The sequence below is a fragment of the Bactrocera neohumeralis genome, chromosome 6 (assembly GCF_024586455.1).
Source record: "Bactrocera neohumeralis isolate Rockhampton chromosome 6, APGP_CSIRO_Bneo_wtdbg2-racon-allhic-juicebox.fasta_v2, whole genome shotgun sequence".
Classification (NCBI taxonomy): Eukaryota; Metazoa; Arthropoda; class Insecta; order Diptera; family Tephritidae; genus Bactrocera; species Bactrocera neohumeralis.
In genome coordinates, this window is record NC_065923.1 from 8,694,962 (window position 1) to 8,713,836 (window position 18,875).

An 18,875-nucleotide genomic window follows, 5' to 3' on the forward strand; every position below is an offset into this window, starting at 1 on the left:
TATGATTATTTTTTACTTAATATTTATTTATTTGGTCTTTAATATTAACAGAAGTCTTAAATAAAATATAATTATGAAATCACTGACATTTATTCAGACGCTTCTGCTCCAGTGTGGCCACTTCATTATTATGCTATACAGTGCTTTTCCGGGACTTTCAGTGGCGCTTAGCTGTCGGGCTCCGTAAAGTCGATAGTTTTCCGTGAGCACTCCCAACCTCACTCCTTCATCGATGAGTAATTGAGCTGCTTTCAAGTCGTTTTCTGTGGGCACTGCCACATTAAATGTACCGATGAATGCTATACAGATGCTATCTTTATTATAGCCCAAGGTGTGGACGCCTTGGTTATACCAGCCTCGACCTTCGTATATTAGACCATCGCCTCCAATTAGAAAATTATAACCGATATCGCCCCAACCATTTGAGTGTATATGAAAGGCTTGCACAGCTCTCACTTGTGAATCACACTGGATCTGTAAGTATTTAGATATCTATTATATATACTCTAAACACGTATTCACTTTTCACGGACCCTATTTTCGCATTGCGCTGTTGAAATATGTGCAATGATGATCCGTTCTATTGGGAGTTGCAGTTTCTGCATTCCGTCTCGCTCAGTCTGCGCAGACCATTCATCTCTACTAATTAGCAAAAGCGAGTTTGCTCGAGGTACTGAAATCAGGTGGTTAAAAATTTATGTTAATGTAATTTGTAATGATTTCAAAAATTCTGTGAATCCACTTAAATATCGATTTTTTTTTTAATTATATGAAGATATGTGGGGTAGATGGATTTTATACAAATTATTCTCAGATTTAAGAATTTTCGTACATTAACGGACAATTAAACTAAAAGTTTACAACCGGAGGCAATGACTTTTTAAATATGTTAGCGTTAGTATGTGGTATGTTTATGTGTTAATACCCAGGGTTGCATTTACTGGAATCATTTGCAATGACCCCTTGTTTGTGTTGAAAAATCCAGTCCTTCCTTCAGTTAACAACAGCAGTCCGATTAATATTATTGACAAAGCTATAGCTGCAATAGGTATGATCACTCGCCGATTAAGCATGGATGTTTGCGCTGCTTTGTATTGCGTGGCAGAAATGTTGGCTTCTGTGACAGTGGCTGGAACGAGACAAAAATCGAAAATAAAGTTATAGTCTCAAAACTCGACATACAATTTTTTTATAGTGGGACGATTTGAAGGTAGACAAGAAGAAATGTTCTACGGATCATTCTGCACCACCTTTTTTAAGAGACTATAGAACTATCGGACGACTAGTATGCCACATTCCTTATCTCCCATATAACCGATTATTCAGATTTTTTAAAATTCGCCTTAAATATCACTGGCTCGAAACCGGTTTTAAATCCTTAGTTTCTTAGGAAAAGTTGTTCGCAATGGTCCGTAGAATATTTCCCGCATACACAACTAAAAACAGCATCGACCCGTTCTAATATGTCCCTTCTTATGCCCTTGTAATATGTACAATGAAGCCGAACACTAAATAAAATCAAATATTTAATTGCATTGAAAAGCAATGTTTTATTTCGAAGACAGATCAGCGATCTTTCGTGGAAATTTTTAAAATTCGACTTTAATATTTTGCTTCCGCGTTTGCAAGGAAATAGTGAGTTGACCTTGTGTTTTAACTATGTATATAAGTATATCCAACATTAGAGTATATAAAAGTTAAGTTTTTATTGTAAATAAGTGTGGAATGTATGTTGCAACTCACCTCTATGTACCAAATCCGGACATGCTTTGAGATGGCTCTCTAATGCCTCTATACGCTTCTCCAAGTCAAGCAAATTGGTGTATCTTGTTTCAATTTGATTCGGTGATTTCGATTTGGACTTGCAATCATTATTATCATGATTAACATTTTCAGCGGTTGAAGGATAGCAATTTTCGCAGATCCAAATAACATTTTTACAGAAGCGCTCCTGTGGATTCTCCAAGTTGGTGCAATATTTGTTGGACTCGCCGAAACAAGGGTTCTGGGGTTCACAAGCGGAAAGCGAATACGCATTGCAGTCCCGACAAATATACACGGCATCGCGATCCATACTTCTCGATGTTTGAATATTGAATGCAATACGGCATATTAGAAAGAAAGTACATAGTTTCAAGTTAAACGCTTATCTCCCAAACGAAAATTCCCCTGCAATCGCTAATTCGTGCACTTTAGCTTCAGAAACAGAAACATCTTCTGTGGAAAGGCACGAATGCATGAAACTCTCGCAAGATTATAAACTACGTATTACGAAGGTGCATTCGGCAAGTATCAGTTCATATATACATATACATACATACATATACTATGCTGTATATGCTTACATATTTTGATAGGGCGGCTCATAACTTGATTAAATAGTATTTATCAAGCCAGTCATAAATTTGCACAAAAACTACTATTTCAGGCAAGTTGAAGGGTTTGCTAATTGGCAAAAGATGCAACGATTTTGATTTAAGAAATACGCAGATAATCATCCATACTCTTGCAAAAATAGGTGCATTGTAGCGAGTCCTTCGCCTTTTCCTACTTCGTAGAATAAGAGTAAGAAGCTCGCTAACTAAAGGGTCATTGTTCAAAAATGAACATGACATTCAGTACGCATTGTTATTATACTTAAGAATATTCAACATATTAGATAAAATATGAAACAGTGTAATTCTCACTATTTTAAAAACACATACAGTCCACTAAAATTGAACAATTACTTTTTCCCTCGGCAATATGTTCAAATATATTGAACAGGCTTATCTTCGCCAATGCCGAGGCAATACGAAACATACATAAATATACAACATGCATTTATATGCAACACACATACATACACGAGGCACGTATGCATTTATATGCAATACGCATGCACTCCAGAAATCTAATATAAACATATTTACTTAGGTTTGGGCAATTGATTACAAATGCACTTGTGCACTTGAAAATAGCCCAAACCATACAACATTAATTATAATGTATGACAGCACACTAAGGAAACTAACCCCATGTTAAGCAACAATAAACAATATGCTGCAATACATACAACCACACACACATACACATATATTTAGTTATTTAAGATAGTTTTAAAATTTGTATATAAGCAAAGAAAATACAAAATAAAATCAGAATGAATACATTCTCAGCTCATAGTGTAAACACAATGGCTACGACAGACTGCAGCGGCACGACAGTGAACTGAAAACGTCGTTGTTCATCTTACTGCATGTACACTTTGAGAAGCAACAACAACACAATGGCCGGCCTGTACACAAAACAACGCAGTTGTCCATTTTGCATGTACACAATTTCGTTGTGGCCATACTAATACCTTTCACTTCAATGAAATTTTAATATTTTGTTCAAAGTGAAATTTTTTATGCAAAAAATAAATAAAAAGGTAAATATTTTTGCTTTAAATTATCAATTGCTATTACAAATGATATAATAGAGCTATTTTATGCTTTTATTTGTAAAATTTCAGTTTGTTAGAGCTTAATGTTATTTTACAAATAAAAGCATAAAATAGCTCTATTATATCATTTGTAATAGCAATTGATAATTTTACATTTTACATATTAGTGGCATCACCACTCTACCTCCTCTTTCTATCTTCCATTCTACTGTCAACTCTACTGTCGTCGTACTGTCGTTGGCAAAAATAGGAGCAAATTGAAGTTAGCGAGAACGACAACTGTCGGCCTGCAGTCGTGTAGTTGTGCAGCTGTCAAAAATAACACTGCCCATAAGAACGTGTGTATTTTAATATTTGACAGATGTAGTTTGCAGTCTGTCGTAGCCATTGTGTTTACACTATCAGTGAAGGTATTTTCATTTCCCCCCACCAGTGGTAAGGATCTAGAGATACTTAATTGAATTTATAACAGCCATCATGTACCCTTTAGTTAGCGATATTTCATTATCTTGCTGTGTAGTTTTCTATCCCAGTCCCCATTGTTGTAAAATAAATACTGCAATCCACTTTGTTTTTGTAATGTACAATAACGGTAATTTATTTATACGATATTTGTTTTTGCGATTACATTTAACTGATGGCGATCATTGTGTATATTATGAATCCGATCACCAAGATATTGACGCTAATGACAAGAAGCTTATAATCCTTGAAAAGCATAGTGAGTGAGAACAGTCCTCTAAAGCGATGCTGTCTTTGGAGATGTGCAACGTCTGGAGAACAATGAAATACTATTTGATCTGTGCATATTCTATAATGGAGCAGATTGAATAATTAATAAAAATTATAGGTGGAAACTGATGATTGGCAAATAGAAAAGAATTGCACACATATCATCTTACTGCTACAGTCGTGTGCTTTATAAAGCGTTAACTTTCCAATTGTTTATAGTCGCAGATTTGAGATTGTGATTTCTCCGTGCGAACCCTGCTAGGATTGCAAAGTTATGTTCAATAGCTTTACACCATTGGATGCATTCTATTGGCTGAGAATGATTTATCAGATCCTTTTCAAGGCAGTCGACGTATGAAGTAATGAGTACATGCCAAAAACTAACTCCACAATTTCCCTAGTTTCAGAATTTTTTATAGAGGTAATTTAATATTTGATCACAAATCGGGGGGGTTTCTCGTGGCTGCCAGTAATTTTTTATTAATGTATACGATTTACGTAGAAGGAGCGTCCCGAAACGATCAAGTGTATTATTTTATTCTGGACTGTACATATGAAAGCTTGAATTCACTGAGTATTCAGTGCATAAGATGTGTGAACTGGAATACCACAAGTATATATGGTATAAATAGTAAGTGTTTGTATATGGCTTGTATGATCAGATAGATATATAATAGATACCTTCTATGTGTGTTTATCTAAATGTATATGCTTTTATGCGGTGCTTTCGTCTAATTTTATGAGACATTTATTCAGATGCTCATATACTTGTATGTTATATATAGTATACGAGTAGTATGTATGAATGTATACGAACAGAATGCGATCTTTATTTCCGCAAAGAAAAATTTAACTCTTGGGAATTGCATGCAATATTGAATTTGAAATTATTTAATTTAAATTAAATGAAATAAAAGGAAGAGTTAAGTTCGGGTGCAACCGAACATTTTATACTCTTACAACTTGCAAGAATCAAAGCCAGGGAATTACTTTAAGGTGTAACACGTCAACCAGAGGATCGAAATCAAAGTAATTTTATATAATCATATACTATATATAGCTCATACACTGACAGACACAAACGGTTTGTTAGAAAAACGAAAATCATTATATGTATGTAGTATAAGGGAGTTGGTGTGGTATCTATACTATTAACCGGAAGTTCAAAAATCTAGGTAAAATTTTCGCTCAAATTCATTTATTTTAGACACAAAGATACACTGTTATGAATGAAACACGCTGTCTGATCTTCATTGACATAACTCACATTTTAGAAGTTCGAAAATCTTTTTATTAGGTATATGGGGGTTAAGAGAAGTATTGGCCCGATTTAATCTATTTTTGACATACAGAAATACCATTGCCAGAGAAGCATTATCCTTGAATTTTAATTAAGTATCTTACATATTGATACATGATTATGATTACATATCGATATTTTCGTTCAAAACTCAACGGCGTCGAAATATTCTGTACCTAGGGACTTAAATAGTTTTTGTTGGATTTGAATAATTTTTAGGCACAAGGTGACATACTAAGCTGCAGAGTTTTATCTCGTTTCATTGATTGCTTCTTGATTTGTATAGTGGACAGTGAAAGAATCCAAAGGAATTTGAAATTGCATTAGATGGAAAGTGAGCGTGATTGTGGTTCGATTTCGTCCATTTTCGTACTGTGATATAAGAATGTAAGAAAAATGCCACGTACCAAATTTTGTCGAAATCGGTTTGCTCGAGTCTCTAGATATGGGATTTTACCAATAAGTGGACGGTGCCACGCCCATCGTCCAATTTCCACACCGGCTCCCATAAAACTCTCTCATACCACCTCGGTGGTAAAATTTAATGACTCTGGCGTATTTAGTTATTGATTTATCGCGCTTTTAATAGATTTTAACAGTATCCATTATATGGGGAGTGAGCCGGGTTGTCCTTCGATTTCATTCATTTTCACACTTTCGGTAGACGTTCTTATAATATTTGGGCTCCGCGAATTTGATGATTGTAGGTTTAGTGGTTAAGGAGATATATTTATTAAACTTATTTGGGCCACGCTCACTTTTTCAATATTTTTTTCACACACTTGCCTCTTGCTACTGCGATTCCCTGTGCCAAATTACAGTTTTATATCTTAATTTAATCAAATGCAAGTAAAATACTGAAGAGTTAGGTTACTTTTTTTAACCTGTACTTAACTGATAGGTGGCTGCTAAGTAGACATTGAAAAAAACGGGCCTTAAACTTTTAAAATCATGTGAGGTTATTGCAGCGAACATTGCTCGTTGATCTTCCGAGATGAAAAAACTGTACTAATACGAGTACTTTGAAATTATCTTTTCAAACAAAAATTTTTAGGGCCAATGACGATTTCAATCCTTAAATACATGGTATATTTATTATATATCGTAACTATTTTCATTAAGTAAAAAAAGAAAAACCAGATTCGAGGTTCTTAAATATATTAGACTGTTTCAATTAACAATATCTTAACGTCAGGGATGAAGCCAAAATCTTTACTCTTATTGTCCCTTAATTTGTCAGTATACCGAAATCTCCTCTGTCGTCCCAAGATGCTTGCTTTTCAGCGGTCTTTTCAGGCAAGGAAACAAAAAGGTCCTGGGGGCCACATCTGGCCTGTAGGGCGGCTGCGGAAGCGATAGAATGCCAGTTTGGTTAGGTTCACAAAAAAGGCGGTATCGGCTGCAATGCCTTGTCGGACCCGATTGACACTTTGTTTGAGTCTCTTGTGCACTTCCACGTAAAATTTTAACATCTAGGTAATTAAACGAATACTTAGTCGACAGTCTGAGTTCAAAACTTTGTGCACACGAGTCGGTGTTTGTCGAAGTCGCAGGTCTCCCAGCACGGTATTCATCAGCGACCTCTTCTCGGCCCTCCAAAAAGGCCTGGTGCCATTGAAACACAGAATTAATCGCGTACCTCTGCTCTGAACGAACGAACGCTGAATTTTCGGTTTGCACCACTCACAGAAACACGTCGCGCGAAAATGTTTGTCCTGACTCTCCAGCCGCTTGTTCGTTCGCTAGGAACGCCCTCTACCGAATCCAGTCAGTGCGCGTATGCTTCAAAGTACAGTCGCGGCGGAAGAAAATCAGTCTTATTACTTTTCGGACGAACCCTGTATTTTAAAACACGAGAGAGCTATTCCTCCATTGCTCGTGTTTTCCCAATGAAATGTTGAAAGCAAAAACTACAATCCAGGGGATTTATTTTAAAAAAATATGCTTAAGTTTTATGTTTCTATGCACATTTCTTAATATCAACATTTTATACAAATATTATAAGTTACCAACACTTTATGTACAGTATAATTATAAATTTTGTAAAAAATCTTTTGTTATATGCTTTTATTTTTAACTATAAAAAATGGTTCTTATTATGTACGATTGGAAATATATTATAAACATTTGTTTAGATTGCAACGATCTATAAAAGCGGGCGATTTCGGTACAAATACGCTCCAAAGTATGAAAGCTTCTACCAAATCAAAATGAGATTGCAAGTTCGGTCGAGCTCTTCTTTAAATTGTTAAAACTGACTTAAAAGCTAACATTCACAATTGATTATTTATATATTTACTAATGTACAAATATGAAAATTACTTTAGAAACACACTTTATATATTATTATTAGGACAAAACTTGAGAAATTTCATAAAAATATTATAAACATTTGTTTAGATTCCAATGACACATACATATATACAACATATGTACACATATATTGTGTCTTACTGAGCTATGTATTCAGACCAATGTGGCCAACCCTTGAAGCTGTTGTACAACTCATCTGACTGAACATCCGTCGAAGTCGGATCCAACATATATGCTCCATATATCTTGTAATCTTGTGAGAGTTTACCAAGTCGCACACCTTCGTCAAGCAGCAATTTGGTGACGTCCATTTGCTTTTCCGAAGGTTTCTGCTTTTTAAAGGTACCAATGTAGGCAAAACTAATACTATCCGAATTGAAGCCGCGCAAATGCGCACCGATCGCATCCCATCCACGACCTTCATACACATTGCCATCGCCGCCAATTAGAAAGTTGTAGATAATATCATCGTGATTTTGAGATTCGATGTTTAGAGTTTGCGTCATGCGCACCCGGTAAACGCACATGGCCTGGAAGGAAGAGTTTGAAATTGTTAAACAATGTATTCATCTGTCATTATATATACCAAATTGATAAGCCTTTTCTTGTATTATTGCCAGCTCACCTGAGTTTCGCAATCATCAGTGCGCGTAGGTAGGACAATGACTTTTTTGACGGGCGTCGCTAAAGGTAACGGATCACTTGAAGATGGATGGGCTAACCAGGCATCACGTGGAACAATTCGCAATATCTTGCCACCTCCCACGTTATCATCCGCTGCAAAATATAGGCACAAATCGTGTTAGGAGATTCAATGAGTTATTTTTTTAAATTTTTATTGATGAGTTCATAGTCGGTTAGAAATTCAATGATTTGTTTTCCTTGCAAAGGCGCGCTATGTTAAAGTAAGGGAGAAAAAGTAATTAGAATGAAATGAAATGATAGTATTACGAATTTCTTCAAGCCTATAGTGTGTGCCTTTGTTGTACCAGCCTCAGGAACTTAATTTGTAATGATTTAAAAACTTCTTTGAATAGGAATCATAGCTTTCCACTCAAATACCGATTTTTTTATATGAAGATATGTGGGGTAGACGGATTTTATGCAAATTATTCTTAGTTTTAAGAGTTTTAGTACATTAACAGACAATTAATCTAAAAGTTTACAATCGGAGGCAATGACTTTTTAAATATGTTAGCGTTAGTATGTGGTATGTTTGTGTGTTAATACCCAGGTTAGAATTTACTGGAAGCATTTGCAATGACCCCTGGTTTGTGTTGAAAAATCCACTCCTTCTTTCAGTTAACAACAGCAGTCCGATTAATATTATTGACAATGCTATAGCTGCAATAGGGATCACCACTCGCCGATTAAGCATGGATGTTTGCGCTGCTTTGTATTGCGTGGCAGAAATGTTGGCTTCTGCGACAGTGGCTGGAACGGGGCAAAAATCGAAAATACAGTTATAGTCTCAGAACTCGACATACAATTCTTTTTATAGTGGGACGATTTGAAGGTACACAAGAAATGTTCTACGGATCATTCTGCACAACTTAGCTTAAGAGGCTATAAGTCTAAAACCGCCATTTTTAAGGAGAATTGTTTTGGGTTAATACATTTTGCTCACCTCTTTGTACCAAATCCGGACATGTTTTGAGATGCGTCTCTAGTGCCTCTTTACGCTTCTCTAAGTCAAGCAAATTGGTGTATCTTGTTTCAATTTGATTCGGTGATTTCGATTTGGACTTGCAATCATTATTTTCATGATTAACACTTTCAGCGGTTGAATGATAGGAATTTTCACACACCCAAATAACATTTTTACAGGATCGCTCCCATGGATTCTTTGAGTTGGTGCAATATTTGTGGGACTCGCCGAAAGAAGGACTCTGGTATACACGATCCTTAGCAAGTGAATATAGGTAGATCGATGCATTGCAGTCCCGACAAATATACAATACCTTGCGATCCATTCTTCTCGATGTTTAAATATTGAATGCAATGTGACATATTAGAAAGAAAGTACATAGTTCCAAGTTAAACGCTTATCTCCCAAACGAAAATTCCCCTGCAATCGCTAATTCGTGCACTTTAGCTTCAGAAACAGAAACATCTTCTGTGGAAAGGCACGAATGCATGTATGTAATTCTCGCAAGATTACAAACTACGTATTATGATCGGCAAGTATCATATGTACTATGCTGTACTATATAAGTATGCTAACATTTTTTGATACTTAGCAAAAATAGGTCCATTATAGCGACTCCTTCGCCTTTCCCTACTTCGTAGAATAAGAGTAAGAAGCTCGCTAACTAAAGGGCCATCATGTACCCTTTAGTTAGCGATATTTCATTATCTTGCTGTGTAGTTTTCTATCCCAGTCCCCATTGTTGTAAAATAAATACTGCAATCCACTTTGTTTTTGTAATGTACAATAACGGTAATTTATTTATAAGATATTTGTTTTTGCGATTACATTTAACTGATGGCGATCATTGTGTATATTATGAATCCGATCACCAAGATATTGACGCTAATGACAAGAAGCTTATAATCCTTGAAAAGCATAGTGAGTGAGAACAGTCCTCTAAAGCGATGCTGTCTTTGGAGATGTGCAATGTCTGGAGAACAATGAAATACTATTTGGTCTGTGCATATTCTATAATGGAGCATATTGAATAATTAATAACAATTATAGGTGGAAACTGATGATTGGCAAATAGAAAAGAATTGCACACATATCATCTTACTGCTACAGTCGTGTGCTTTATAAAGCGTTAACTTTCCAATTGTTTATAGTCGCAGATTTGAGATTGTGATTTCTCCTTGCGAACCCTGCAAGGATTGCAAAGTTATGTTCAAACTTTTAGTGGTCTTCCATAGGCTGAGAATGCTTTATCAAATCCTTTTTAAGACGGTCGATGTATAAAGTAATGAGTATATGCCAAAAAACTTACTCCACAATTTGGTAGAGGCAACATTCGCTTTGATATTCGATCACAGATCGGAGGGGTTTCTCATGGCTGCCGGCAATTTCTGTTTAACATGATTTTAATACGATTTTAAATTTTATTCAGAGGTTCACGACCAATAAGGAATTGTAAGAAAAAACGATTGTGTGCATTATTTTATTCTGGACTGTACATATGAAAGCTTGAATTCACTGAGTATTCCGTGCATAAGATGTGTGAACTGGAATACCACAAGTATATATGGTATAAATAATAAGTGTTTGTATATGGCTGGTATGAACAGATAGATATATATTGGATACCTACTAAAGGGTGATCAGTTTCGAGGTTTTTAACTTTTTAAAGAAAAAACGCCATCACTTCAAATTGATCGAGGAATGTTTATTATCATTCTCAATAAATTGAATTCTTGTTTAAATGTCGACCATGAGCTGTTAGGAATGGTCCATCTTGAGCCAAATCAAACGGCCTTCGATAAATAAAATTGTTTGATTGATGCGATGTGTGAGAAGTGCCGCCGTCTTGTTTAAACCAAGTGTCTCCGCGATCATGAGCTGCAATTTAAGGCATCAAATAGTAGGTTATCATGGTTCAGTTTTTGCGCCAAATCGTTCCATACGTTAATCCGGGTTGCTGCGAACGGCGCCAAATCGACTCTTTACGGCCTTCGGGTATACTCATTATTTCTTCACTGCGTGCTGAACGTGGTTTATTCGATCGAATATTATCCAATAATGAATGCTGGGTCTCAAAACGTGTGATGGTACTGCGAATAGTACGCTCAGTAGGCCGATTATGTTGGCCACAAGTTAATCTTTCCATGATGAAATGCCAAACAATACTGAACAAAAATAACTTGATAGGTTGACACGACTCACGCATGATCTGTCAAAAAAGGCTATTGAATAAAGTAGCTCTACTTTGATCACCATAATAATTATATTAATAAGTTTTCCATCTAAATGTATATGCTTTTAAACGGTTGGGTTTACGAAAAAATCATAGGGGATAGATAGATATTTTTTCAAGTGGTTGGAAGCGAGATATAAATTTTTCTATCTGATAATAAGAAAAAATAGAAAACCGTTAGGCGGAGGACCTTCCCGTTACAATAAAAACTCATATATTTCTTAGAGGTGTCTATATATTTTTTGGTATGAAAAAAAAAAAAATTTTTTTTTGAATCACCCTAGTATACGCACAGAATGCAATATTTATTTCCGCAAAGAAAAAATTTAACTCATGGGAATTGCATGCAACATTGAGTCTTAAATGAGTTAATTTAAATGAAATAAAGAGACAGAAAATATTCGAGAAATGCAATTGTACTTTTGAAAAATGTGTATGCTCATGATTATTGGTTGTACCAAATAAAGGACTGAAGAGTAAGGTCTGTTTTTTCAATGGCAGGTCAGCAGTCAGTTAAATACTCATTAAGTTAACCAAGACTCCTTCTCCCTGTAAAGAAATTTGTTTAACCAGAACTTAACTTAGGTGTCTGCTAAGCAAACATTGAGAAAACGGTATTGTTCCAATGAATTTTTCAGTCATCACAGCACAGTATGAGATGGTGCATTATCGCAATTTTTTGTCGAATAAATTCAACTTTTAGAGCCTTACAAAACGACGTGTATCTCAAATACTAAGGAATATTTTGACGTAAAACTTAGCATAGATGACACTAACAGTACTACCAACTTACAGAAAAAAAATGTACTGATTTGAAAAACAAGCGAAGTATAAATTAGAAATTCACCTTTCAATATGATTCCAGTATACTTTTAAATTATCTTTTTAAACTTTTCAATTTCATAATATATGGTATATCTATGTACATATATGGTAATTATTTTAATTAATTAAAGAGAGACCAACCAGATTCGAGGTTTTGGTAGTATATATTAGACTTTTTAATTAACAATTAATTTTTTGCTTTTCTGAACAACTGTGCAGTACTTGCCTTTTCCATACATTTCCCTTTCACCGTTGAGGTCTTTATATTAGTGTGGTTAGCAAGTATTATTATAAATTATGGGGTCCTTTAACATTGCTCTTTATAACCTTTAGATTCGGTTAAATTTTGCTCTATAGGACTGATGTGTACAAACTATTTGAATTTGTCGAAACTTCAACTGAAATATAAAAACAACGGTTGAAATGCAGTTGATGGTTTTCTTTATTAATTTTTAGTGATGTTAAAGAATTCAGTTTGTCACTATTTCATTATGAATGAATTGCTTATATTAATTGTTATTGTTGTTCGTCACTGATAATAATTACAATTTTAAGATTTGCAAAATTGACATTAAAAACTATTTCAAATATCACAAACTATATATTTTTATGAGAATTACAAAATGATATTTCAACTCTGCCTCAAAATGATTTCAATTGAACAACACGGGAGAGCTTTTTCTCCATTGCTCGTGTTTTCTCAGTGAAATGTTGAAAGCAAACAAGACAATCCAGGGGATTTATTGAAAAAAATATGCTTAAGTTTTATGTTTCTATGTTAGTTTTTTAACATAAACATTTCTTGCAAATATTATAAGTTACCACCACTTCACAATATTATAATTATAAATTTTGCAATAAAAAATCTTTTAAATGCTTTATTTTTGACTAGAAAAAATGATTGTAACTATTATGACAAAATTTGAGAAATTTCATAAACATTTCTTTAGATTGCAATGATCTATAAAATCGGGCGCTCCAAAGTATGAAAGCTTCTACCAAATCAAAATGAGATTGCAAGTTCGGTCGAGCTTTTCCTTAAATTCTTAAAACTGACTTAAAAGCTAACATTCACAATTGATTATTTATATATTTACTAATGTACAAATATGAAAATTACTTTAGAAACACACTTTATATATTGTATTATTATTAGGACAAAACTTGAGAAATTTCATAAAAATATTACAAACATTTGTTTAGATTCCAATGACACATACATATATACAACATATGTACACATATATTGTGTCTTACTGAGCTATGTATTCAGACCAATGTGGCCAACCCTTGAAGCTGTTGTACAACTCATCTGACTGAACATCCGTCGAAGTCGGATCCAACATATATGCTCCATATATCTTGTAATCTTGTGAGAGTTTACCAAGTCGCACACCTTCGTCAAGCAGCAATTTGGTGACGTCCATTTGCTTTTCCGAAGGTTTCTGCTTTTTAAAAGTACCAATGTAGGCAAAACTAATACTATCCGAATTGAAGCCGCGCAAATGCGCACCGATAGCATCCCATCCACGACCTTCATAGACATTGCCATCGCCGCCGATTAGAAAGTTGTAGATAATATCATCGTGATTTTGAGATTCGATGTTTAGAGTTTGTGTCATGCGCACCCGGTAAACGCACATGGCCTAGAAGGAAGAGTTTGAAATTGTTAAACAATGAATTCATCTGTCATTATATACATATACCAAATTGATAAGGGTTTTCTTGTATTATTGCCACCTCACCTGAGTTTCGCAATCATCAGTGCGCGTAGGTAGGACAATGACTTTTTTGACGGGCGTCGCCAAAGGTAACGGATCACTTGAAGGCGGCTGGGCTAACCAGGCATCACGTGGAACAATTCGCAATATCTTGCCGCCTCCCACGTTATCATCCGCTGCAAAACATAGGCACAAATCTTGTTAGGAAATTCAATAAGTTATTTTCTTCTAATTTTTATGAATGAGTTCATAGTCGGTTAGAAATTCGATGATATGTTTTGTGAAGAGGACTTCCTTGCGATTGGGCGCTATGTTAAAGTCAGGGGAGAAAGTATTTAGAATGGACTAAAATGATAGTACTGCGATTTTTCTCAAGAGTGCATATAAAATACGGTGTAATCATATCGTATAAATAAGTGACTGTATATTTGTTTTAAATTCAAGTAAACTAATTATATAAATACAATTAAGGTAAAACTACTACATAAAGCATAAAAATATACAATCCAATGACACTAATTATTATTTTCGAATTGAAAATTAAATTTAAAATCTCTGCACTCCATTCAAATTTGTCTGCTCCAGTGAGGCCACTTCATTATTTTGCTATACAGTGCTTTTCCGGGACTCTCAGTGGCACTTAGTTGCCGGGCTCCGTAAAGTCGATAGTTTTCTGGAAGCACTCCTAACTTCACTCCTTCGTCGATGAGTAATTGAGCTGCTTTCAAATCGTTTTCTGTGGGCACTGCCACATTAAATGTACCGATGAATGCTATACAGATGCTATCTTTATTATAGCCCAAGGTGTGGGCGCCTTCGTTATACCAGCCACGTCCTTCGTATACCAAACCATCGCCGCCAACTAGAAAATTATAACCGATATCGCCCCAACCATTTGAGTGTATATGAAAGGCTTGCACACTTTGTACTCGAGCATCGCATTGAAGCTACAAAATGCCAAGATACATATATAAATACAGATTTAATCCTAATTTTTTTACGGAAGGGGGTTCATACCTTATTCTCACACGATGTCGATGCAGTGTGTGCTATAATGACGCGTTGCGCTGGCAGTTTTAGCTTGTTAACGCCATTGTGCTCTGCCTCGGCATACCATTCATCCTTGCTGACTACCAGTAACGTGCCATTGAATTTGTACTCCCCATCTGGCAGAGGTGCTGCAATGAAATAATCGAATGTTTTAATATCTGCCAGTATATTTATGGTGAGATGGCTTAAATACATTAATTCCATTCAACTTAACTTTTTGGCTTTAAATTGGTGCTCCAATAAGTTCGTTTTTAAATCACTTTCACAATAATTTAACAAATGAATTTGACGTACACACATAATCTATACCATGTACGTATGTGTGTGTGTTGTATGAAACAGATGATTGTGCGAATTAAATAAACTTAAAATACTGTGAGCAGTAATTATAATAACAGAGATCGAAAATTTCTTGTGCTCTGATATCAGATCAGGTGATGAATGTGGCGACTTAAATGATCGTTTCTATCACTGGGACAACAGTCACGGCAGTCAAAATATTTGAAAAATTAATGAATGTAATGAAAAATGCTACTTTATCATAATTTTTTACCTAAGGTAAGAAATGAAGCTTGATCAGAAATTTGAAATTAAAGGACTTATTGGTGGGAATGGCTTGAAAGAGGCTTGAAATGCAAGGACTTAGATAGCCCTTGTTGTTCACTTATTCTGCCGTTAAATATGACTCTACCATTAGCTTTCGATGCTTTTTCGATATATTTTTTCACAACTGTCGATAAAGTTATAAACTCGGATTGAAAATATCGAGGCTATTGGCCTTTGGAAACAGATGTGATGTCTGATCTAGAAAGGGATTCAAAACAATATTTTTTTCTGTTTTATCAATTCTGTTTGAATAATATAAAGTGAAATGACACTGTGCTATTGACACCAGATCAACATAATATAGGAGCTATTAACTAAATGCGTGAGTGTGGGTCATTGACATTTGATAATCGCTTATAGAATTCCGCCTGTGTATTTGTAGAGAGCTATTTATAAACCGAGGAAACAACTCTTAGCTTATTACTCATTTTTAAAAAATAGATTGCACGAAATATACAATACTTATAAATATAAATCATATTTCGAAAACAAGATCTTACATATTTATTTTTCCCCTAGATGTGCTCAAATGGTGGTTGGTATGTAAAAAATGTTTGCTTTGACAAAAATTTACATTAAAAATTACATCCGAAAAGTGCAGGGCAACTATTGTTTAAAACTGACTAATATCAAAAATCTTTGTTTTCATAAAGCTTAAAGAGTGTAATCACACGTAACTTTTGTTAGGTCCCTCTTGCTAGAGAAAAAAGCTGCCGATCATGCACACATAGAGGATCACCGATTTAAATGATATTTTCAACGCCAACTCTCGGGCGCCTGCGTCTTTCAATTTTCTCAGAAGTAAGTTCTTTGTTATATGTTATAACAAAATGATGAAACAAATGAAAACTTTGAGCTTTCATGATACCACAAACGATGACAAACATACGCAAATGAAAGATGATATTCCAAACTTTTAATATTTGAGTATTTCGCCCAATTTCACAATATTCAGCTGAACTTTTTTTTTAAATGGAAAGTGTGGGAGGTAATTAATGTGCGTTTATGGGTGTGTGTTTGTGTCTGTGTTTTAACCACCATGAGCACCAAAATCTTTGTTTAAAAATACCTATTGTTGAATTGATTGGAATATGCTTTCTGGAATCGTCGCCATCGCCTAGAAGCTTACTTTTTCGAATCGTCTGTTTTGTGAGAGCATTCACCGTGACTATAGCTATTCCAGCTAATATTGTAAGTAGTATTACAGCGCCGGTAATGATGACAGCTCGCCGATGAAAATTGAATATATACGAAGTTTCGGGCGGTGTGGACGAATTATTAAATTTTTCGCCGTTTTCTGGAAAGAAGAGAAACATTATGTGTAAGTATAATTATAAAAATATATAGTAAAGCAATTTCTTATTCATATGCCATGTAGGCTTAGAAGCTACCATTTGCAACTACATTTACCACACGCTTGGCAATGCCTGCCATTTTTCTTCTCATAAGAAGGTTGGCATGAGTACACCCATAAATAGTTGAGTGAGGAAATGATAAATTATGCGAGCAATAAACATACCACTATGAGCAAAAAATAGTAAGACTTTCTTCATAGTTTCAAAATTCTTAATTTATTCTTCAAAATCTATGTCGTCCCCCTTGGCCTCAATACACTTATGCCAACGCTTTTTTCAATCCTCAAAACAGTCCTTAAAGTCAATTTCCGGAAGAGCTAGATTGCACGAAGCGATTCACGTTAAATGCCTTCAACTGATTTAAAACGGTTTCCACGAACCGATCGTTTGAGTTTGCTGACTAGTCAGTAGTTTGCGTGGTACAAAAACCAGTTGTTGTCTGGCCAATATTTCCGGCCTCTTTTTACGAATAGCTTCGCTAAACAGGCCGCATAACACTCGAATAGTATTACTTGTCGACAGTTTAAGCGGTCGGAAGGAATCCGGAGTGCATCACACCTCGGTAATCGAAGAAAACTGTCAACATAATCTTGGTTTTTGACCAGCTTTGACATGTTTTTTGGGCTTCGGCGCTCCTTTTCCACCATACTCGGTGGATTTATCGCCTGTTTCCGAGTCGAGCATAGATCCAAGACTCATAACTAATAATAATGCGTTTCATTATCATTCTGGTAGTTGGGAAGCATTGTTTCACAGACGTTATGCGACGCTGTATTTTGTAAAAATTAAGTGATTATGGAACCAATCGTACTTTCACTTTTTTAGGGCCAAATGATTTTTCAAAATGGTTTTCACTGATCCCTCCGATATTCCAACGATGCTAGTAAGATCTCGGATTGTTAATGATCGATTCTCAAGCACCAATTCCTTTATTTTATAGACGTGTTAATCATCAGTTGATGTTAATGTCCGTTCTGAACGCGGTTCGTCGTCAACCGAAGTCCTCTTTTCAACATTCTAAATGTTTTCTCACCAGAATCTTGATTCCACACACAAAATTTAAAGGAACTTCTTTGTTAATTTCACTCATCGTAACAATCGCCAAATGCGCTTTATGTACTTCAGAAAGATAAGCGTTTACTAAACACTAATGATCAATTGGCATAAATGTCACTGAGAGTCATACCCAGAAAAAAAGCATTTCTACAAATGCGTCTTCACGCGAAATTTAAATTAAAAAGATTTATTTTGCTCGCAGTAGTATATATGGAATAATTTGGGATTACAAAGGTCACTCACTCAAGTCTCCTATTATCGTATATACAAACAGTTTTTGTTCCAAAGCTTGAATGCGTTTTTCCATTTCGCAAAGAATTTTCGCATTTATTTCACATTTCTCGCTGTTGATTCTCTCAGTACACAAATAAAAACAGTTTTCACATTTCCAAACTATATTTTTCCTCATTTTTAAAATTTGCAGTTCTTGATTACTTAAATTCGAGCAGGAAGAGTGAAATTCACACTGGCAAGGGCCGTTGCATTTAATAGCACTGTCGTAGGAATACCAGCCAATGGGCTGATTACAGGAACGACAAAAAGACATTTCTATCTATAGAAAATTCCAAAACTTGAGTGATGATGACGTCGAATGTTGCCCGAATAATG

General features: G+C 35.1%; 2 protein-coding genes across 13 annotated transcripts in view; both read right to left on the reverse strand.

Annotated features, from left to right (window-relative positions):
• Nucleotides 1–10,412, reverse strand: LOC126763600 (peptidoglycan-recognition protein SA-like). 2 transcript variants are annotated; one of them, XM_050481250.1, is made up of 4 exons: nt 9,400–10,412; nt 926–1,129; nt 534–673; nt 1–474 (listed from the first exon to the last, which is right to left on the reverse strand). In XM_050481250.1, the coding sequence occupies exons 1-4, from the start codon at nt 9,743–9,745 to the stop codon at nt 94–96; spliced, it is 1,071 nt and encodes a 356-aa protein (XP_050337207.1). In that variant the 5' UTR covers nt 9,746–10,412; the 3' UTR covers nt 1–93. The 2 variants fall into 2 exon arrangements, with proteins under 2 accessions (XP_050337207.1, XP_050337210.1); XM_050481253.1 differs by lacking the exon at nt 9,400–10,412 and adding an exon at nt 1,744–2,548.
• The window catches only part of LOC126763599 (peptidoglycan-recognition protein LC-like), a 25,914-nt gene continuing 14,820 nt past the window's right edge, over nt 7,782–18,875 (reverse strand). For 4 of the 11 annotated variants that reach the window (XM_050481246.1, XM_050481245.1, XM_050481238.1 and 1 more), the window contains 3 exons: nt 16,925–17,152; nt 14,224–14,375; nt 12,903–14,124 (listed from right to left, as the gene is read on the reverse strand). In XM_050481246.1, the coding sequence (XP_050337203.1) occupies nt 13,732–14,124; nt 14,224–14,375; nt 16,925–17,152 (773 nt within the window). In that variant the 3' untranslated portion in view covers nt 12,903–13,731. Of the gene's footprint in view, nt 8,303–8,397; nt 8,550–12,902; nt 14,125–14,223; nt 14,376–14,598; nt 15,147–15,216; nt 15,378–16,924; nt 17,153–18,875 lie in introns of those variants that run through there. The other 7 variants (XM_050481239.1, XM_050481241.1, XM_050481244.1 and 4 more) reach the window with 7 other exon arrangements.